We start from the raw sequence: 23846 nt of genomic DNA on the forward strand, positions 1-23846 counted from the left end.
CCACCTGGCGGTCCTGTCGAAACTAATGGGGCCAAACCGTTGTTTCTGCAATCGCGTAGGCAAGTTTTGAATAACCTTGCAAGGGGTATAATCTTACTATAATTCTGGTTACAGCTCCCAGATAAACCTTCCATTTTGCTGTGCGTATTCTAACCTCTTCATGTAGTTAATATTACCATTCCAAATGATGATCACTCCTGCATCTTTTATGCGCAGCGCCATGGATACAATACCTCTTGGCAAGGTTACATTTACCATTCCATGATGACCATTATGATGACCATTCACCATTTGTGTGGTTTTACTTCTCACAGTATTTTAACCTAGTCCCTATAGTAATTGTAACCAAATTATTATTTTCTATGCAACTAATTGTCAAGAACTTACTGCGACAGACAAGCGGCCACTTTTCGTTTTCTCACCGTTCTGCGAGCGGCACCTAGTGAGCAGTCCATGTACTATACGTCCATGAAGGGAGGTCCCAGTCGGCGTAGACAAGGGTGAACGGTCAGACTAAATATAATCTTTATTTCCTCTGGTAGATATACGGTGATACATAAATTAACTTACTCCGCATGCACTAGTAGCCTACGCCGAGAGTTGCGAGTTACCGTTCGGAGATTACGTCGCTTCATTCGAGTTCTCTGCGAAATTGGATCACAGTGAGCGCTTTATCGGGCGAGTAGAAGGCTCGATTTATTATTCACATTTCTTTTTTTTTTTTCAGAACGGACTGCAGAGGGTGGAGGCTGCAGTCATCCGCTTTTCGAGGTGGACACCGGGTTTTTAGGTTATGTACAGGCTCTTTCTGGCTTCGCCAAACCTTCTTCATCTACGGTTGATGACTGCAGCCCTCGGCCCTGTAATGCCTACGCGTAATGTAAAAAGTATAAAAAATGACTGTGTGGGAAACGAGAGATAATGGCGAGGATAACGCTTCGAGGGCCACTGAGGCTCTCCGATGCAGTATAATGCTGAAAATATTAATTTCACGAAGAAGTATAAGGAGATTCAACGCCATGTATTGAAATCGTCCCTATTTTAGGGGCCGAAGACCTTAAGATTTTTTCCGATCTACGGCCGAGAGCGCCTCGATAAAATTTTGGAATTAAAGATTATCGTCCGCTAGTCTTTACGAACATTCTGTACACCATGCACTGGTTATCGTTTCGCTTTGCGTACCCTAATTGTAAAATTAAAAGCATTTTAGGTAATTTCGCGTAGGATTGAAGTTTCCTTTTTCTCCGCAAGGAGCGCTCGCATCGTTAGATCAGCGAAAATCTAAGATTCTGGGTCTCGATTCTAGGGTATCTTTCTGTGGAATCGATGTTGATGCCTTATCCTACTTCATGACGACCACTAAGTTGTATAAGGAGATACAATGTACTGAAGGAAACTATAAGGAGATACAATGAACTGCCATGTATTGAAATCGTCCCCACTTTAGGGGTTCAAGACCTTAAGATTTTTTCCGATCTACGGCCGAGAGCGCCTCGAAGAAATTTTGAAATTAAAAATTATCGTCCGCTAGCCTTTATCAAGTTAAAGACATCACATTCTGTATACCATGCGCTGGTTATCATTTCGCTTTCCGTACCCTAATTGCAAAATTAAAAGCATTTTAAGTCATTTACGTCGGTGGGGAATGTTTTGGTCGCGTAGAATTGAAGTTTCTTTTTTTTCCACAAGGAGTGCTCGCATCGCTACATCATCGAAAATCTGAGTTTCTTGGTCTTGATTCTAGGGTCTCTTTCTGTGGAATCGGCCATAGATGTTTTCTTATCCAACTGAACTTATCCTTTTAGATTGTTTATAAAACTTGAAACTGTATGAGTGTCAGAACCTTTCTTATTGTCTCCGCATTCATGTTGTAAAGTTTGAAACGTTTCGGTTTATCCAGTTCCGAGAAAAGTTTCATGAACGACTCTTCAGATGCCACTTTCACATCCCCTTAAGGTGATAAGGTAGGGTGTACCGAATCGTTTAAAACATTACAAAGCGCATATGGAGGCTATAAGGAAAGTCCCGACATCCGTAAAATTTCAATTTTTAAATTTACTTGACTCTTCAGATGCCACTTTCACATCCCCTTAAGTAGTCCCTTTGCAATGTTTCAAAGCTATCGACTAGTACTCTACTAAACCAAGTGTCTCGAGTAGCTCGGATGAAACTTTACATATGTACAGAAATGTCATGCCTGTCAAAAGTATAATAAACTGCGGTTACACCGTCATTCCAGTTAACGTAATGCGATCACTCTATTGCTATCTGCTGCCTGTCATAGTACTACTAGATGTCGGATTAAATCTAGACGAGCTCTAGTACCTAGTGTAAATATACACCATGTAACAAACTTTCATTATTGCGTTGACACTTTCGAGATGCGTATCGCGAGGTGATATTCGTTACAGCCCAGTAAACAGGTAAACGTTGGTTTTACACAGTTCACGACTATGTTAGATATTGTTAGGTTAGGTTAGGTTAGGTTAGGTTTCGGTATTGCAGTTCTTACACCCGAATATACTGCCCTTATGAATTGCGTTTGTTGGAGAAGCACGAAACGATTCCATCTATCACCGTTTTACGTCACGCTAAGTCGCGTCACACTTAAGTCGCACTTAATTTTCGGTTAATCTTCGCCGAGAATGAACTTATAGCTAATTTACCCCTGTGTACATATGTTGCCGGTTAGACTTAGCCAAAGAATTCAGAAGTCTCCACAGAAGCCCAGAAAGATACGGACGTTCGATGCTCGACAAATAGTACGTTAGCCAACGGATGGCGGCGCTGTAATCGTCTCTCCATCTCTCTTAATCTTATGGCGATATATGAGCCGCTCAGTGCACACATCGACTAACTCCACTTTTTGAAAAATCTTAAATTTAGGTGTCAAAGCACTTGGTATAGTCTTTTATATTTATAATATATTTCCCGATTAATAGAGATTAACACCATTAAACGGCAAAATTTTTTTGGGCATTGAATAATAAGTAATTTATTTCAGAAGCCATTTTGATTAACTCCATACTCTAATGTAAATCGTAGACGAATACCTGGCAGTATAGTATTATTGGATTATCTGTTGCGGCCGTACATCGACGCTTTTTTTTTTTAACAGCCGAAGATGCTTTCCCCCTTTCAACAATATGAGTAATAAAATCGCATCAGCAAACGGATAGAAAGAAGCGCAATGCAGACGGTAGTTAGTATAACAGTGATCTCTCCCGCTGAATGTTACCGTATACTTCACCAATATTACACGGACTACATATTTTTTGGTCTTTTCAACCTTACTCCCTGATTGTTTTTAAAGAACTAAATATTATACCGTTATAATCAAGATGAGTGAAACTAATAACAATGTGGATGTGGAAAGCAGGGATGATTCTTCAATACGATTTATCAGCAGAAAGTCTGGGGCAAGAAGACGTTCATCGTGTTTCTCGGATTCATCTGATTGCAACAGTACAAATTCCCCAACAAACCCATCGATTGGGAGGAAAAGAAGTCGTAATCCTGATAAATGGGCACGAAATTTACAAAAGCATAACGGAACAAAAGGTTTGGCATACAGGAATAGGGGAGGAAATGTAATACCTGCAAAAACATTTGTCGATATAAAGTGCAGGCGATTATTTTTTGGCTATTCTTTCTTATTAATTTTATATACCGTTAGATGAAAACTATAACTGTATTTATGTATTCTACATTATATATTTGAAGTTATATTATAATAGGAATTTTAAAAAAGAATCTACGTTACTTCATCGCATTTCTCAACTTTTTGTTTTATGGAGTTAATCAATGTGTGCACTGAGCGGCTCATACAGCGAATTGCATTCGTTCTTTATCTTACACCCAATACTCGCATTTCTATATGCGTCTTTCTTCCTCCCGTACGTGAGATATCGTTGGCTAACACGTGCGATCTCTTTTTTACCCCCACTTCCGGTTTGTTAGCCAATTTTTAAAGCATCAAGCGCTAACATAGGATCTGGGCTTCTATGGGACTTCTGAATTCTTTGACTTAGGACAATAATACGATAAAAGTAAAAAACTGTCTTATGAGCATCCGTATTAAGATAAAATTAACACAGGTAGAACAAAAGGCCTCGAAGAGGAGATTTAGTTCGCCCTGAATCCGACAGATGTCTCAGGGTAGCGCCCTGTAGTCGATCGTAGTATTAAAAATCCCAATTTCGAGAGATATCTAAAGTTTTACTTAGTTTCCTTCGTAATATTCTTGTAACATTTTATTTTGCATACAACACCCATTGCACGTATTCGACAGAAGTAATTGATTTCATTGCTTCCCTGCGATTAATCGCCACTATATGAATATGACTTTGCAAAATATACTTTTCTCAATTGGATGTATTTCGCGCAAGTTTTTTTACACCTACGGTGTTTGCGTGGTGATAATCATTACATGGAAACGGCATATGGGGTACGCCATTTCCTACAATACTCGATGTAATATATGACACAGCTGTCGATATAAATATGAACGTCGGTAACGTAGGTTGTTAAAATCGCTTTTGCCGACGTCGATCAAATTTCTCGCCGAGTTTTACTTAACCATGATGTCAATTAGTGTATTAGTAATGTTCCAACTGGTACGAAGGTGCCATATAGAGTGCACCTTACAAAACTAGAACTAACGACGGGTAATGAGTTGTACCAAGGGTATCATTACGCATCCCTGTTCACTGGGATGCATCGAGCCGAGTCCTAGCCACCGAAGCACTGCTTTGGATCTCCCAGAGGAACTATGTTACTATGTACGCCATGTAAATTACACATCATGGATGTCACATCACGCTACATGTTGCAAGGGTTACGCTATGGCACCTGGGATGTAACGGACTAGCATTTAGGCTCCCTAATTTCGGTCTTCGAGGTCTCCGAAGGAACTATCGTTTCTTCAAGATCTGTCGATAACTTGCAGGCCATCGCTAGATGGCAGCAACGTATCACTAAATGCCGCACGCTGAACATGAGGTTTCATCGTTGCTGCGTTCGTTGCCCTTGCTAAAATCGACTTAATCCCCTAACACGTACAATGGCGGACATGAATGCCTTCCCTGCAGATACGGCATCGCCTGTGCAGGATGAAAGCGCGTTGATGTCTCCCAGTGTACACCGTAGACATGAATGCCTCCCTTGCAGATACGGCATCGCCTGTGCAGGATGGGAGGGCATTGATGTCTCCCAGTGTACACTGTGGACATGAATGCTCCCTTGCACATACGGCATCGCCTGTGCAGGATGAAAGCGCGTTGATGTCTCCCAGTGTACACTGTGGACATGAATGCCTCCATTGCAGATACGACATCGCCTGTGCAGGATGAAAGCGCGTTGATGTCTCCCAGTGTACACTGTGGACATGAATGCCTCCCTTGCAGATACGGCATCGCCTGTGCAGGATGGGAGGGCATTGATGTCTCCCAGTGTACACTGTGGACATGAATGCTTCCTTGCAGATACGACATCGCCTGTGCAGGATGGGAGGGCATTGATGTCTCCCAGTGTACACTGTGGACATGAATGCTCACTTGCACATACGGCATCGCCTGTGCAGGATGGGAGGGCATTGATGTCTCCCAGTGTACACTGGGAGACATCAATGCCTCCCTTGCAGATACCACATCGCCTATGCAGGATGGGAGGGCATTGATGTCTCCCAGTGTACACTGTGGACATGAATGCTCCCTTGCAGATACGACATCGCCTGTGCAGGATAGGAGGGCATTGATGTCTCCCAGTGTACAAACTGCCGACGCGCCCTTAAGGTGAAGTGAAACACCCTTCAGATCAGTCGATTTGAATACATCACTTTTTAAGGGTATCAGACCAAACTGTCCGAAGCTTTGACACATCACTTCTGATCATCTAAGAATTGTCCCAACACATTGAAAATTTGGATTTTTGGAAAAAATTATTTAACTTAGCTAAGGCCAGAAACAAAATGGCGTCGAGCTCTCATATTTCGATCAATATACAATCATTGAAGGCTCTAATATGATAAACGAAAGGGTCAGGACAATTGTACGACAATTTAGAACACTCTGGTAATCGAGAAACTCGCATTTGAACGGGGTAAAGGTAAGAAAAGTGTCTTATGCGCGGTTATGCTAAAATGATGGTAATACGAGGTCATGGAGTGACAATTTAGTTAACTAGGAAATCACAGATGGCGCAGGCTGTCCCTCTGCATAATGCAACACAGTTCTCGATATAAAAACGAACGTCGGCAAAGTAGGTATTTAGAAATATCTCTTTTACCTACGTCGATCAAGTTCCTCGACATGTTTCACTTCACCTTAACCTGTACTTCTAACAAGAACATTTTCCTTCGTTCGAATAAAAAGGCAGACAGAATCGCAGTGTCTGCCGTGGAATTAGTGGCAAAGCTACTTCGAAGAGACCGAAAGACGTTTCTATTCCAGGAGGCACACAAGACACCAAGTAAAAGAGTATCAACGAACCTCGAGCATTCCACATAACCTCTCTATGTCCGATGTGACATTAATGCACGTACGTCTGATTCCATTGACTCGCTATCTGGACTAGATCATGAACGTTTCCTCGTAATTGGTCAGACTGCCCAACAAAGAAGCATACATCAACCACGCAGCAAATATATCATTTTTTTAAGCACTTAATCCAATTATGGCATAATTGCATAGACTAAACGATAAAATAAAAAGGACTGGCTGTTTTTAGCCTGGCGAAGAATTAATACACGAAAAATATAAGCTTTGTTCTTACTGTGGAATTTCAAATTGTTGTTAAGGGGATGTGAAAGTGGCATCCGAAAGCTCAATCGTTCAGAAAACTTTTTTACGAACCGAGTGTCTCAAATCGTTTCATACTTTGAAACGTGAATATGGAGAGCCTAAGGTAGGTCCTTAAACTCGCGAAATTTCATTTTTTGTAAACTATTTTTAAAATACCTATAAACAAATTTGAAAAGAATAGAAATTTCATGAGTTTCAGGACCTTCCTTATAGTCTCCCTATTCACATTGTAACGTTTCAAACTATTCGGTAAACCGAATTGGGAGAAAAGTTTTATAAACAAAACCTCTTCGACACCACTATCACTTCACCTTAAGGGGATGTGAAAGTGGCATCCGAAAGCTCAATCGTTCATAAAACTTTTCTCCAAACTGGGTGTCTCAAATCGTTTCATACTTTAAAACGTGAATATGGAGATCTTAAGGTAGGTCCTGAAACTCGCGGAATTTCCTTTTTTATAAACTATTTTTAAAATACCAATAAACAAATTTTAAAAGAATTGAAATGTCATGAGTTTCAGGATCTTCCTTATAGTATCCCTATTCACGTTGTAACATTTCAAACTATTTGGTAAACCGAATTGGGACAAAAATTTTATAAACAAAACCTCTTCGATGCCACTTTCACATCACCTTAAGGTTAGGTTAGCCTGCCGAAGAATTAATACATGAAAAGGATACGCTTCGTTCTTACTGATTAATTTCAAATTGTTAAGGTTTGTCGGAGGAAGTTTAACGAAGCAAGACACCCTGCAGAAAATTAATTCTCTCTGGGGGATGTTAATCAACGACATCAAGATGAGAACTCCTTTGTTGAGGTAATCTTCAAGTCGGTACTCAACTGACGAATTTTCTTAAACTTCCTTAACCACTTAGCTGTTTTCGACTGGTATACGTTTTTCAAAGAGGTCGCAACAGCTAACTGGTTAATAAGAGCAATAAAATGTTAAATTACATTTTTTGCAGCATACGCTGAAACTTGTCCTGTCTGTCTCGCAGCAAACTGCATCGCACAATAAACGCTTGTTCTACGTCCGTAGATGTACACAGGTATATATGTTCATTTAATTCTTTCTGAAGCACTTCCTGCGTGCTTATTGTAGGCATCTTTGATGTGTAGCCTGCCTTACACGCACATATATATATGTATAATAAATGTATATATATGTAATCAGGTGTCGCCTCGCGATAGCAGTCGAGTCGGGCGTCCAAACTTCTCCCCGGAGTTCTCTTTCTATCGAGATCGACATTCCAGAAGGCGACTGACAGGAATTCCCATAGGAGTAATAAAGCCCATCACACATACCTCGCGTTAACGATAGTGCAATGATAAAGATAAAAATGAATCAATCAAATTGTTGACATGGGACGTCATATTACATTTTTTTGGAATTTAATTGGCCAGTTTTTACCATTCTGCTTATGGTTACTGTTATGCGAAGAATGCTTGAATGAACTAAGTTCATCACATATACCTCGCGATAACAATAGCGCAATGGTAAATATAAAAATCTATCAATAAAATTGTTGACATGGGACGTCATATTACATTTTATTTAATCTCAATGGCCCGTTCTTATCGTTATAGAATTATGTGTGAATGACTAAGTCCTTCACACTTGCCTTGCGTTAACAGCAGCGCAACAGTAAACATATGAAACCATAAATCACATTGCTAACATAGGACGCCGTATTGCATTTTTTTGGAATTTCATTGGCCTGTTCTTATCGTTGTGCTTATGGTTACAGATATGCGAGGTATGTGCGAATGACTAAGTCCTTCACACTTTCCTCGGGTTAACAGTAGCACATCGGTACACATAATCCGTCAATCAAGTTGTCGACAAAGAACACCATAGTAAGTTTTTTGAAATTTGATTGCCAATTTGTTATGTTCATGGTTATCGTTACGCAAGGTATGTGCGAAGGCCTTAACGCTTGCCGCACTTTTCGCGTCACAGGGGCGCAATGGTAGACATACAAATTGGTCGAAGGGATCGACCAACACATCGTGTTAAATTCTGTGGAATTTGATTGACCAATTTTTAACGTTATGCGAGGTATGCGAGAAGGGTCTAATTACTTCCGTGGGCGCTCGCTAGAGTCGTCGAGACCAAACGGGAAGACGACGAGGTGGACGTTCGGACGCTCCTCTCTAAGGCCGATATTTCATTCCGATTATTTCAGAATTTTCGTCGCTCAAATGAAACATAAGCAACGCCATCGCGCGTCGTCGCAGGAAAGCTCAACAATGACGAACCATTGTGCGATGAAAATCATCACTTCCGGCGATAGAAGTTCCACTCTACTCTTTCTCTGCAGCAATTCAGAATCGCTCATTCTCTCCGTCACGCGATGCCGTCGAAAGGAAGAAACATCGATCTCAGATCGACATTTGATCAGTTTTAGCGTCAGACTACGTGTTTGCGACAGAATTTTCGTCGCTCAGATGAAACATAAGCAACGCCATCGCGCGTCGTCGCAGGAAAGCTTAACAATGACGAAAGTTCCACGGTACTCATTCTCTGCAGCAATTCAGAATCGCTTATTCTCTCCGTTACGCGATGACGTCGAAAGGAAGAAACATCGATCTCAGGTCGACATTTAATCGGTATTAGCGTCAAACTACGTGTTTGCGACAGAATTTTCGTCACTGAAAGAAACATAAGCAACGCCATCGCGCGTCGTCGAAGGGAAGCTCAACAATGACGAAAGTTCCACGGTACTCATTCTCTGCAGCAATTCAGAATCGCTTATTCTCTCTGTCACGCGATGCCATCGCTCAAACGAAACATCGATCTCAGGTCGACATTTAATCGGTATTACAGCGTCAGTCAACGTGCTTGCGACAATAATTCCGTCGCTCGAACGAGTCATACCCATGACCATCGCCCATCTTTGCAGAAAAGTTGAACAACGTCGAACCTCCGCGCAACGGAAACCACCCCGCAACCGTACGACGGAAGCGTCCCTCGCGACTCCACATCGGCACCGCCGATAGGCTATCATCGCGCGACGCCATCGCAAGAACGAAGTATCGGCCTAAAACGAAGTATCGGTGAAAAGGTCTCGTACGTGTGACGGTTGGGTCTACGAGCAAAGAGACCGGGCGTCCCCGCCTCTCTCGGGGCGCCATCGGACCGGCTGGCAACCGATTCGGGTACTACTTCGGGGTAGGGCAAGGCAAACGGGACGAAAGAAAGGAGCGCGAATCGTCGCCAGACAGTCGTTTAGGCGTGCCTTCACGAGATCTTGTTGCGCCACCAGGAGAACTTCATCTTCGGGCTGAGGTACTGGAAGCTGACGACCGAGTGCGGGATGAGGGCGAGGATGGGCAGGAAGCTGCCGCAGCTGCGAGCCTGGGGCTCGTCCTCCTGGGCCTCGGGGCCCGAGGTCTGCCCCAGGGCGGCCTTCTGGCAGGGCGTGGAGTACGGGTAGGGGGTGGACAGTGGGTTGCAGGTAATATGTACACTCTCCGGGTTCCACCTGGGGCCCGAGGTGGCGTCGGGAAGGTCGACGACGTCGGCGGTCTTCAGCGAAGCCTTCCGGTACACCTTGGACCTGGGCGGCGGCTTCGCGGTGGGCAGATGGGGCGCCGAGGAGGCCCTTGCGGGCGGGTCCTCGGCCGGCGTCGACAGCATCGGCGTCCGCCCGAACCTCGGCAGGTCGTCGCCTCTCCCCGTGGCCGAGGAGTGCCGCCTAGTGGCGAGCTTGGGCGTCGTCTCCTGGTCCTCCTCCTCCTCTTCCTCCTCCGGCCGGAGGTCGGGGCCTCCGTCCTCCGGGTGGGCGGCGACCGGCCGACCCGGGCGGTTGCTGGCGCGGTTCGCCCGCGCCGCTCTGGTCGCCCGGGTCGGCCTCGTCCTCGGCATCGACGGCCGCCCGGAGGAGGCGTTTCTCGCCCCGTTTGTCCCGCGTGGCTGCGGGGCAAACGAGGCGTCCTTCAACCCTCAGCTCGGGAACTTGGAGTAGAAGGCGCAGCTCAGGTCGTAGTTCTTGAAGCGGCAGTACTGCACGTCCTCCCGCAGGTAGTCCGCCCCGAAGTCCGGGTACTCCTTCTGGCCCAGCTCCCGTGGACAGTCCGCGGCCACCGACTCCTTGTTGGCGAAGATCGTCACCACGAACTTGCCCGGCTTGAAGGTCTCCAGCACCCGGCGGATCACCTCCTCGTAGGACGCCTCCGGGATGTTGCACTCGAACGACACGTACGAGAACTCCGGCTCCGGGGTTATGTGGATCGTCATGTAGTTGCCCTGCAGATCGAGAAGGGGTCACTTTAGCTACGTGGTGCGTTTCCATCTTTCCGCGGATACGTGTCGAGGAAATTGGTGACATCAATTTCTTTCTCAGAGAACCGATTACTTTTTTTTAGGCTACTGAATCGAACTGGCCGAAACTTTCACACATTACTCGTGATCATCTAAGAATCGTCCTGACACATTGAAAATTTGGATTTTTGAAAAACATTTTTCAACTTAGCCCAGACCAGAACCAAAATGGCGTCGAGCTCTCATATTTCGATCAGTATACAATTATCGAAGGCTCTGATATGAGAATCGAAAGTGTCAGGACAATTTTACGACAATGTATAACACTCTGGTAATCGAGAAACTCGCATTTGAGCGGGATAAAGGCAAAACAAGTGTTTTATGCGCTTCTATGCCAAAATGATGAGAATACGAGGTCTGGGAGAGAAAATTTAGTTGACCTGGAAATCACAGATGGCGCTGCGGGTCCCTCTGCAGTCAATTAGGGCCCCAGAAAGCATGAATCCAGAAGATTTCTGGAGTTTTACCTCGATTTCTTTTTAATTATTGCACGAAAACGACAGGTGGAGGATGCCATTTAGTACAATACCCAATATGATTCGTCACAGCTGTCAATATAAAAACGAACGTCGACAATGTAGGTATTTAGAAAAATCTTCTTTATCGACGTCGATCAAGTTCCTCGACGTGTTTCACTTCACCTTAAACTATGGCAATAAACCAGCCGCGGTAAGCTTACGCTTTTAGAGACTCCGTTCATCGAGTAGCCACAGGGCTCGAACAGGAAGTCGTCGATCACCATATTGGGGATGAGCTTCTCGATGCCCGACTTCTCGGTCGCCTCGGCAGCCGAGGAGCAGACGTCGCGGGTGAAGATCGACATCACGTCCGGGTCCAGATGGGTCATCAGGATCTCCAGCGTCTGGTCCGGCTCCCGCTCGCCCTGGGACGTCTTCTCCCTGTTCAGGGTGTACAAGTACCAACAGTCCATGTCGGCAGACCCCAAACAGTAAGCCTCGCCGTCTGGAAGACCGAACGATTTCGTAAGACAAACCATAACGTAGCACAGTGGGAAATTTTTAAAAACTAACGGAACCAACCGTCATGAAAGTAGCAATTAAGGTGATATGAACGAACGATTTGCAGGAGAATGCTGGCTTGTCCGTGGGTAACTCGGGCTTTTAGAGCAAAAATATAGTTGCAGCTGTGCATCACATATGGCGCTGTTGGTCCATTGGAGTATTAAAAACCACGAAGTCACGGGTTTTCGACAGTTTTACGTCGATCTCTTTATCATTACTTTGTACAGGGTGTCCTATAATAGATAATAAACCTCTCAAGGGGTGAAATTTAGAACTAGAAGTTCCTTTTCCACTTTTTGCTCAGAACATTTTTCATCGAGTTATCAGTATTAGGGGGGCCGGGAAGTAATGTCGTTTCTGCGCATTGAATTTAATGTAAGAAAACGACATTACTTTTCCGGTCCTCCTAATAGTTGAAGTTGGCCAACGAGGTGGCGCGCGACCGAAGTCCTCAGGGGCGTAGCACGTCGTGGGGCCCCTCGCTCATGCCTGATGTTCCTCCAGAAAAATGTCACTTTAATATGTTAAATTATTTAATCATATTAAATCATTATTTAATCATTCACATAAATAAGAATAAAAACAGTTTTAAATCGGTCAAATAATTAATTTAACAATCATTCTTTAACTATATAATTAATCAATAAATAACCGATTGATCGACTAATTGTCCAACGGATTAATTAATTAAGTCATCCATTTATTCACTGGTTGGCTAATTAATCAATTCCTTGCTTAATTACTTGTACAAAATTAATGAGCTGGTGAATAACTGTTGTGAACACGGTTGCTAAGGAAATTTTACATGGATTGCCTATGGCACCAACATGAATTTTTTTATTATGCGTCGCCGGTCACCGGTGACCCCCATGGTAGTCAACATGTTAATCATATTTTTTATCCTCTAATTACGTGAATCATTTTTTGCTTTCTGAAATCGGGCTGACGGGTAAAAGGTTTTAAAGCAAATTTGTTGTTCAAAAAACAATTTATTTGTGCATAAATGTTTCGTGTTGCAAACCTTAATTGTTTATTTAACAATAAATTTGCTTTGAAACCCTTTACTCGCCTCCCCGCTATCTCAAAAGTGAAATATTTTCCACATTCAATTAAGCAAGGAATTGACTAATTAGCCAACCAATGAATAAATGGATGACTTAATTAATTCATTCATTAGACAATTAGTCGATCAGTAATTTATTGATTAATTATGTAGTTAAAGAATGATTTTTAAATTAATTATTTGATCGGTTTATAACTGTTTTTTTTTCTTATATATTTATTTATACATTCATTTATTAAATAATTTGATATATTAAAATGAGATTTGTCTGGGGGAACTTCAGGCATGAGCGTTGCCTCGTTGGTCAACTTTAACCCTTTGCAATCGACAAATTTCTCTGATGGAAGTACCAGCTAGTCGGAGCAAATTTAGCACATGACGCACATCTCCATGCCCCAAAAAAATAATTTCCTCCACCATTTGAGGGATTATTGACATCATGCCGCCAGATTGGCGGCATCGAGTTTTACGACGATTTGCGAATGCCGCCATTGTGGCGGCATCGACCGCAAAGGGTTAACTACTAATAACTCGATGAAGAAGGTTCTGAGCAAAAAATGGAAAAGGAACTTCTGGTTCAAGATTTTACCCTCTTTCACCCCTTGAGAGGTTTGCTATCTATTATTGGACATATTGTATATGGAACATTGCATACTTTATATATGGAACGCCTCATTCCGTATAATTCTCAGCGTAGAAGGTAACAGACTGCAACATAAATATAAATATCGGTAACGAGACGCGCCAGCTTATGTTACCACTTGAGTATTCAGAATATGACGTCACCACCAAAAAGGGTATAGATGAATTTTAATATATTGACCTCGATTAAATTTCTCAGTGCCTTTCATATCATCATAAGTTGTACTATCATTTTCTTAACCAGACGGATTATACTATAATTAATATATTCTATACCTTATGTCCTACTATATAGAATACTATAACTTATGTCCTAGAATTCATGGGCTTGAAGATGGCAACACTGCCTGGAAACGATGTCCATAAAGTGCATTGCCACTTTAGCACAATTCAATAAAATTTCTTGCAGAATATGTTGCTAATTTATTGCTGTCTTATTACGCAAAAAAATGTATTCCTTTTATAGTTTTCCGAAAAACTGTGGCGATGCCAGTTTTATATTAAACTAGCATTGCCACACTATAAAAATAATAACACAACAAATGTTCATAATCGACCTATTCGCCAGAATTTACGTCTTATTACGCAAACAAATTTATTGCTCCTATAGTTTTCCGAAAAACTGTGGCGATGCAAGTTGTATATTAAACTAGCATTGCCACGCTATAAAAATAATAACACAGCAAATGTTCATAATCGACCTATTCGCCAGAATTTATTGATAATTAATTGCTGCCAGAATAATCAGCTTTATGGACATCTGGAAACGCCATATACACAGAGAAGGCATTCATGTTCGTCTCTGTACACTGCCAGACAGGAATGCCTTCCTTATGGGTATTGTGCGGCCTTTATACGATAGGAAATCATTCGTGTCCCTCCCTGTACATGGCGCACCGGACATCGTGAGTCATGCACCTCGCACAATGCGTAGACACGTTTGTTCGTTTTGCCTACACTTTCTACCCTTTTACGAAAAGTGTACACATTGGCGTTCGTTTTGACGGAAGTGACGCAGACGTCGCTGTTTGTTTTGTGAGGGCATCTACCTTGAGTGTACACTTTCTCTGCACATTCTACCCTCGATCCCGAACGAGGGTAAGAAGGGTAGCCCGCGAATTTGGCGGCAAATTTCAAAATTGAAAAGACCAACAGACAGGAAAATACAAAATTTATGCTAACACCTCAACGTAATATAAACAGAAGTAATTATTAATGCATCTTCTTCGTGTATGGAACGAATTAGCGTTTTAGTTTTGTACGTAATGTTTGAAAATATTTACAATAATCATGTATTACTACGTAACCGCGGTTGGAATTAACTAAACTATAATTTTTCCCTGTTGTAGATAAATTGTTTTTCATTCTACTTCAATAATATTCTGACCCTTATTGATCCTCGATACCTGAAATTCGTGAAAGGAATTTTCATCTTCTGCAATTAGAAGATAATAGAACGAATTGTAGGATTTGAAGAAAACGAAGACAGCTCAAGAAGGAAGCCTAGAAGAAGCATTTCATTTTCGTATTCGTCATCGTCCGATACGGATAACCTCAAAATCGCGTACCGCTCTACTAAATCGGTCATCGTGGACTTTCGTGAGGTTCCTGGCGTTTGGAACGTCCATGAAAGTGTATCTACCCTTCTTCACCTTTCAAGAAAAGTGTAGTACCCTCGTTACCCTTGAGGGTAGAAAGTGCAGAAAGTGCCTCATCAATTGCTAGAAGATGTAATGGGGGAACCATTACATCTTCACTTTCATCATCATCCGATTCGAATGGCTCCAAAATCGCATACTGTCCCGCTAAATCGGCCATTTTGTACTTTCTTGAGCTTTCTGACCTTCGGATGTCGACGAAAGTGTATCTACCCTTCTGCACCTTTCAAGAAAAGTGTAGTATTCTCGTTACCCTCGAAGGTAGAAAGTGCAGAAAGTGCCTCATCAATTGCTAGGTGTAATGGGGGGAACCATTACATCTTCACTTTCATCATAACCCGATTCGAATAGCTCCAAAATCGCATACTGTCCCGCCAAATCGGCCATCTTGTACTTTCTTGAGCTTTCTGGCCTTCGGACGTCGACGAAAGTGTACCTACCCTTCTGCACCTTTCAAGAAAACTGTACTACCCTCGTCACCCTCGAGGGTAGAAAGTGCATCATCATTTACTAGAAGATGTAACGGGGGAAGCTTTACATCTTCACTTTCATCATCATCCGATTCGAATAGCTCCAAAATCGCATACTGTCCCGCCAAATTGGCCATCTTGTACTTTCTTGAGCTTTCTGGCCTTCGGACGTCGACGAAAGTGTATCTACCCTTCTGCACCTTTCAAGAAAAGTGTAGTACCCTCGTTACACACGAGGGTAGAAAGTGCGGACATCGCGAACAAACCTACGGTAACGCTTCAGCTACGTCATTTACCGGGGAAGAAGGTGTCCAGCAAGGCGACCTCCTCCTCGAAGGCCTGGTGCGGTGGCATCTGCAGCTCCGGCCTCTTGTAATTCTTCCGGGAATAGAACAGGTCCTGAAATATTCAGAAGATCAACATCCGTCCGAGGAGTCCCCGAGGAGTCGCCGAAGAGACACCTCGGGACGAGCGAGCAAGGCGGCCCAAATTTCCCCACGTTTAGACCCTTTCCATCGTCCCTTTCTCGCCAGGTCGAGTTACAAATTCTCCGGGGCACGAGAGGACGCCAAATGGGCGAGAAATAGGGTTCTCGCCCGCCTGCCATGGACTAAGGGATCGATCGATAGACCAAGAGGTGGAAACGCATCTCCTATATAGAGGGGCGCGTCACTTGTCCATGCACTAGGTCAAGTTATATAGCCAAGTACTTCCCAATTTCAATGCCCGTCGGGAAATGACGAAACTACGCTTGATCGCTAGGTGTCCCTCTTCGGAAACTGCGCATCGTGCATGGAGACCCTTTCGCCATGAAGTCGACGCAACAAGTAGCGTTAAGGAATGAAATTACATGGTGCTCGAGACGGAGGTGGCCGTGAAGAAAGGATCGCGAGATATCCTCGTTGCATCTTTCATATAATGGGCATTGCGTATCGAAATTCTCATAAAAACGATTTAAATAAGGCTATGGGATGAGATTATAAGGTACCTCAAGTACCAATGGTGCACGCACGTAGCCTTGGAAAAAGGATAACATTACACGAATTCATCAACTGCACTTTGCATTTGGAGTCGATCGCCATGAAGTTAACACAATAAGCAATGTTAGGGGATGAAATTACATGGTACTCGAGACGGAGGTGGCCGTGAAGAAAGGATCGCGAGATATCCTCGTTGCATCTCTCACATAATGGGCATTGCGTATCGAAATCCTCATAAAAACGATTTAAATAAGACTATGGGATGAGATTCCAAGGTACCCCAAGTACCAATGGTGCATGCACCTAACCTTGGAAAAAGGATAACGTTGCATGATTTCATCAACTGCACTTTGCATATGGATCCGATCGCCATGAAGTTAACGCAATAACGAAGGAGGTGAAATTACATGGTACTCGAAGGGCAGGTGCTATTGAAGAAAGAATCGCGAGATATCCTCGTTGCATCTCTCACACAATGGGCATTGCGTATCGAAATCCTCATAAAAACGATTTAAGTAAGGCTATGGAATGAGATTCCAAGGTACCTCAAGTACCAATGGGGCACGCACCTAGCCTTGGAGAAAGGATAACGTTGCATGATTTCATCAAGTGCACTTTGCATATGGAACCCATCGCTATGAAGGTAACGCAGTAAGCAATGTTAGGGGATGCAATTATATGGTACTCGAAGGGCAGGTGCTATTGAAGAAAGGATCGCGAGATATCCTCGTTGCATCTCTCACATAATGGGCATTGCGTATCGAAATCCTCATAAAAACGATTTAAATAAGACTATGGGATGAGATTCGAAGGTACCTCAAGTACCAATGGGGCACGCACCTAGCCTTGGAGAAAGGATAACGTTGCACGATTTCATCAACTGCTCTTTGCATATGGAATCCATCGCTATGAAGGTAACGCAGTAAGCAATGTTAGGGGATGAAATTATATGGTACTCGAGGCAGAGGTGGCCTTGAAGAAAGGATCACGAGATATTCTCGTTGCGTCTCTCAGATAATTGCACATTGCGTTCCGAAATCCTAATGAGAACGATTTAAGTAGGGCTGTGGAATGAGATTCCAAGGTACCCCAAGTACCAATGGTGCACGCACCTAGCCTTGAAGAAAGGATAACTATGTTGCACGTCCTCATCAATACTGTATCGCCCATCGAAACCCTTGCCGTGAAGTTGTCGCAACAATTAGTGCCAGGATATGGGATTCCGTGGTACCTCAAGTACCAATCATAGAAACCCGTGAAACCTTCAAGTAACAATGGTGCAAACCAATGGCTCTGCAGAAATAACTATACTGTACGTCCTCATGAATACTGCATCGCTCGTCGAAACCCTTGCCGTGAAGTTGTCGCAACAATTAGTGCCAGGATATGGAACTCCATGGTACCTTAAGTACCAATCATAGAAACCCGTGAAACCTTCAAGTACCAATGGTGCAAACCAATGGCTCTGGGGAAATAACTATATTGCACGTCCTCATTAATACTGTATCGCCCATCGAAACCCTTGCCGTGAAGTTGTCGCAACAATTAGTGCCAGGATATGGGATTCCACATGTCCACAACGCTGGCATTGCCACATTTAGGGATGAGTAAAAGAATCAAAGTTTGGTTTTTCTGTGAGCAATTAATTAGCAATAAATTCTGGCGTATACGTCGATTATAAACATTTGCTGTATTATTGTTTTCATAATGTGACAATGCTAGCTTAATATAAAGCTGGCATCGCCCGATTTTCGAAAAAATGATAAGAGTAATAAATTTCCTTTTACGCAATAAAAGAGCAATAAATTGGCAATAAATTCTGCAACAAATTTTAGTGAATTGTGCTAAAGTGGCAATGCCTGCTTTATGGACATGGATTCCATGGTACCTCAAGTACCAATCATAGGTCCCGAAAGGAGACGACATTGCCCGTTTCCATCAACTTATGTATCACCCATTGAATCCCTTGCCATGAAGTCGAAGCAACAAGTTGTGCCAGGAAACAAGGAGGTGCGTAAAGCTATTTTTGATTATTTAAACAGATTTTTGAATGGTGGGGGTGCTAGCTTTATTAGTACCCAGCACCCCTACAGAAAAAATTGAATTTTCATTCCAAAAACCGAGTTAGCACGAAATTTGCGAATGTAGCACATAATTAGCACATAAAGAGCACAAAATGTTAAGACAAAGAAATTTGAATTTTGTGCTTTTATGTGCTAATTATGTGCTGCATTAGTACCCAGCACCCCCACAGAAAAATTGAATTTTTTTTTCCAAAAACCGAGTCAACACAAATTTTGCGAATGTAGCACATAATTAGCATAAAGAGTACAAAATGTTAAGACAAAGAAATTTGAATTTTGTAAAGGTGGGGGTGCCAGCTTTACGCACCTGAAACAATTGCATAAATCTGGCACCTCCACCTTTACAAAATTCACATTTCTTTGTCTTAACATTTTGTGCTCTTTATGTGGTAATTATGTGCTACATTAGTACCCAGCACCCCCACAGAAAAATTGATTTTTTTTTTCCAAAAACCGAGTTAGCACAAAATTTGCGAATGTAGCACATAATTAGCACGTAAAGAGCACAAAATGTTAGGACAAAGAAATTTGAAATTTGTAAAGGTGGGAATGCCAGCTTTACGCACCTGATACAAGGTCCCATGGTACTCGCCGCCCGATGGTGGCGAATTTCGCAGAGCAGCAAATTCCTGCAATTGCAGCGACACTTTTCGCTTGACCTTGACATCGCTCGAGCATACTCCGACGCGATTAGATTTTCTTTTCGCTCGTAGATACATCCTTAGGACCCCGAGTTACCGATCTCTGTACTAACTGGATAGCCATTACGCCACAAAATGTCGATTTAAGGTGAAGTGCCCCTTAAATCAGTCGATTCGAATAAAACACTTTTTTTCAACACTTCGGCTACTAACAAGGAAGGTATCCCAGATCGATCTCTCCGATTTGATTTCTTTTATAATATGTTATAGTAGACTAAAAACTAAGCGACACGTATTTTTTTTAATCCGCCATTAAAAACTGTAAGGGGGTGAAACCCCCATCCAAAGTAAGGCATGTCAAGGGGCGATTTGGCAGTTTCACCCACAAGAACATAATATTTTTTAACCAATCCACCTGGAAAAGCTTTCTCACAGAAATGAAAAATATAATTTTCTGAATTAAAGAAAAAAAAAACAATTAAGGGGTGAGCCACCCCTCACAGGCCTTACTTTGGATGGTGGTTTCACCCCCTTAAAGTGTTTAATGGCAGATAAAAAAATAATACGTGTCGCTTAGGTTTTAGTCTACTATAACATATTATAAAAGAAATCAAATTGGAGAGATCGACTGAGATACTTTCCTTGTAAGAGTGCCTAAAGGTGCCCGACGTTTGGTCCAATATTGCCTGCACGGTCAGACGAATTTCGCCCATATGTCGAAATGGTTCCGTGTTCAATGGGTTAAGGGTATTGGATCGAACCATCCGAAACTTTGACACATAACTCGTGAGCACCTGGAAATTATCTTAATACTTTGAGAATTTGGATTTTTGACAAGAATTGTATAACTGAGCTCAGACCAGAACCAAAATGGCGTCGAGCTCTCATATTTCGATCGACATCCAATTATTGAAGGCTCTAATATGAGAGACGAAAGTGTCGGGACAATTGCACAATTTAGAACACTCTGGTAATCGAGAAACTCGCATTTGAACGGGATAAAGGCAAAAAAAGTGTCTTATGCACCGCTATGATAAAACGATGGGCATACGAGGTCTCGGAGTGAAAATGTAGTTAACATGGAAATCACAGATGGCGCAGGGGGCTACCCTGCAGTCAATTAGGGCCTCAGAAACCGTGAATCCAGAGAATTTCTGGAATTTTACTTCGATTTCTTTACAATTATTGTACGAAAACGACAGGTGGAGTACGCCATCTAGTACAATACCCAATATAATATATGGGTATATCCCGACTATCTTTATTGGGTTACATCGTCACCGAATCTGTTGCGAAACATTTTCAGTCTCAAACTGTTTTTTTATTTATTTATAAATAATTGTATGTTATGAAATCAATGACATTTTGAGGCATTAGCACGTTTACACGATTTATGTACAAGGAATTGGTCACGATATAACCCAATAAAGACAGTCGGGATATATCCATATACCACCTACATCTATTCTTGTCAACCGATGTATAAATGTTTATTGGCAAAAAGCAAAAAACACGTATGTCCTCATTTTTCGTGAGCAATCAGATGGAGTAAATGGAACTTAAATTGGAGTGCTTGTTTAATAGATATTACATTCACCCCCTTGAGGTGGTGTAACATTACTGGACAATATTTTGTTTTCACCATCCTTATACAAAATACGTTTATGCAAAGTTTCATCGAAATCCCTCAGCTGCTTCCACGAAGATTAATATAAAAATTGAATTTTCGCCAAATTTTTGGGGGTAGTTTCATCCCTTAAATATGGACCGTTGCAGATAAAAAAAGAAAACACGTGTCCCTTAGATTTTTATGTTCTTCAACATATATGAAACTCAATAAGATCGGCGGCGGACACTTGGGAATGTTTCCTTGTTAGACGTTAACTTTAACCTACGGTTAGATCATCAATGGTTTAACCGAGGTTGGTGGAACCGGGCATTAGAGGTATTGTTTAGCCACAGAGGACGTACAACGGAAGTTCCCTCCGTCGCAAACATTTAAATTCTCATAATTTCTCGGAGAAAAAAGAAGCTTTGGAGAAATGACCGACAAGCTGGCAGGAATTTCTCATCGTTCCTGACGTAACTTACCGCGTTTAGAACTCTAATGATTACTCGGAAACTTCAGGGCATTGCAGCTCCTTCTACGCATGCGCAGATGGTATTTGTGTGGTACCGCTGCCCGTATGCGGTGGCGCTGGTGTGCCTTGAATTCGTCGCAAACCTCTCCGTATAGAGCAAATAGGTATCAACTATCCTGTTATTCCAGGGATCGGTAGAACGAGTACTTGTTCTTTAATCGCCGACGTACCTCGACTTCGTCGAATCCTGTGTACTGTTCGACGAGATGCAACAATGGCTCCAGACATTGTAGGGGAGTTGTGGTGCCGCAGGTCTTCAGGATCAGCCGGCGTTTCGACACGAACATGCTGCTCTCACTGGAAAATATCAAGCGATATTTTAGTTAATTATATATTAGAGATTATTTTAACAAATCACGCTTATCGATCACTGTTCTTTCTCGCAACGCGTCTTATGTAGTATGCGGACGGCTTTCTATTGTACTTTTTACCCCGTTAAAAATGTAAATTGCATCCTCTTTTGCGTTACAAAATCGGGTTTAAATTATATGATTGATTCCACGGTTGAAATTAATGGGTAAAGTTTGTCCAAACGAGTTTCGAATCTTCCAAAGCCTTATGAGAAATTGTTTAAACCAACTGTTAAACAAAACATGTACGTTAGGTACACGCTAGAACGTTACAAAATCGGTTTTAAATTATATGATTGATTCCACGGTTGAAATTAATGGACAAAGTTTGTCCAAACGAGTTTCAATATTTGTGACACTTAATCAGTAATCGTTTAAACCAGCTTGAAATGTTAAGAAAAATTGTACATTAAGTACATACTGTTAAGATTGGAAATTTCATACATGTTTCGTATTTAAAATTATCTTGAAATTAATACGAAACGTTTGCAAATCTAAAAACCTGTTTCAATATTTGTGACGCTTTATCAGAAATTGTTTAAACCAGCTCGCAATGTTAAGAAAAAATGCACATTAGGTACATACTGTTAAGAATGCAATTTTATACATCTTTCGTATCTAAATTTATTTTGGAATTAATACGCAACGTTTGCAAATCGAAAAACCAGTTTCAATATTTGCGACGCTTTATCAGAAATTGTTTAAACCAGCTCGTAATGTGAAGAAAAAATGCACATTAGGTGCATACTGCTAAGAATGAAATATCATACGTGTTTCGTATTTGAAATGATCTTGAAATTAATACGCAACGTTTGCATATTTAAAAACGAGCTTCAATATTTGTGACGCTTTATCAGAAATCATTTAAGCCAGCTTGTAATATTAAGAAAAAATGCACATTAGGTGCATACTGCTAAGAATGAAATATCATACGTGTTTCGTATTTGAAATGATCTTGAAATTAATTCGCAACCTTTGTAAATCAACGATTGAATTTCGAACTCTTTGCCGTCATATCGAAAGATGTTTGGACCAGCTTATCAAACTAAAAACGACGTAAGAATTCCTTGTAAGAATATTTTTCGCCATGAAGGGAGGTTTCGCGAATTTCCCCTCGTAGGGATATCGTTCCCTCGAAAAGGAGGATCCTTCTGGAATTTATCTTTAAAGCGGAGCGATGCTGGCATCTCTATATTTATCTTGTCGATAAACGGAGGTACGATTCCCTTCTATATTTAATAGGGTAGTTATTTTCTCGCACTCCGGCGAGGTTGGGGCGAATCGATACGACTCGGCAGTAAAGCTAAAGGTTACAAGAGCATTAACACTTTCCATCACCATCCACCCCACCAAACACCATTACACCATTTACATCTCCACGGAATTTAGTCCATCGATTTGCAATCATTTCAGGACGTTCGATAAGATTCATAAATCTCCCGAGGAACGAATCGGTGATAGAAATATGCCCATAATTATGAAAGTGGTCTAAGTCATAATTGAAAAAAAAAAAATGAGTTTATCAGTCATTTCACGCCACATTATTTTAAACTAAATTAATTCAATGTAATTTCGAAACAAAAAATATATGACTTAGACCACTTTCATAATTATGGGCACAAATGACGGCGGCAAAACTGGAGACTTAAGGTGAAGTGAAACACGTCGAGG

At 42.0% G+C, this 23846-nt stretch overlaps 2 protein-coding genes across 3 annotated transcripts in view; both read right to left on the reverse strand.

The window, feature by feature from the left end:
* Positions 1–7370: 7370 nt before the first annotated feature.
* LOC111674199 lies at positions 7371–10726 on the reverse strand. Its single transcript, XM_023433622.1, has one exon. The coding sequence runs from the start codon at positions 10666–10668 to the stop codon at positions 10042–10044; it is 627 nt and encodes a 208-aa protein (XP_023289390.1). The 5' UTR covers positions 10669–10726; the 3' UTR covers positions 7371–10041.
* The window catches only part of LOC105694392 (S-adenosylmethionine decarboxylase proenzyme), a 36834-nt gene continuing 23713 nt past the window's right edge, over positions 10726–23846 (reverse strand). Inside the window, exons 3-7 of one of the 2 annotated variants that reach the window (XM_012415020.2) lie at positions 21996–22122; positions 19610–19672; positions 16276–16378; positions 11804–12087; positions 10726–11049 (exon numbers count right to left, since the gene is read on the reverse strand). In XM_012415020.2, coding sequence (XP_012270443.2) covers positions 10747–11049; positions 11804–12087; positions 16276–16378; positions 19610–19672; positions 21996–22122 — 880 coding nt within the window. In that variant the 3' untranslated portion in view covers positions 10726–10746. The remainder of the gene's footprint in view (positions 11050–11803; positions 12088–16275; positions 16379–19609; positions 19673–21995; positions 22123–23846) is intronic. The other variant, XM_012415021.2, reaches the window with a different exon arrangement.

This window comes from Orussus abietinus, unplaced genomic scaffold (assembly GCF_000612105.2).
Source record: "Orussus abietinus isolate OABI.00-Male unplaced genomic scaffold, Oabi_2.0 scaffold382, whole genome shotgun sequence".
In the NCBI taxonomy this organism is placed as follows: Eukaryota; Metazoa; Arthropoda; class Insecta; order Hymenoptera; family Orussidae; genus Orussus; species Orussus abietinus.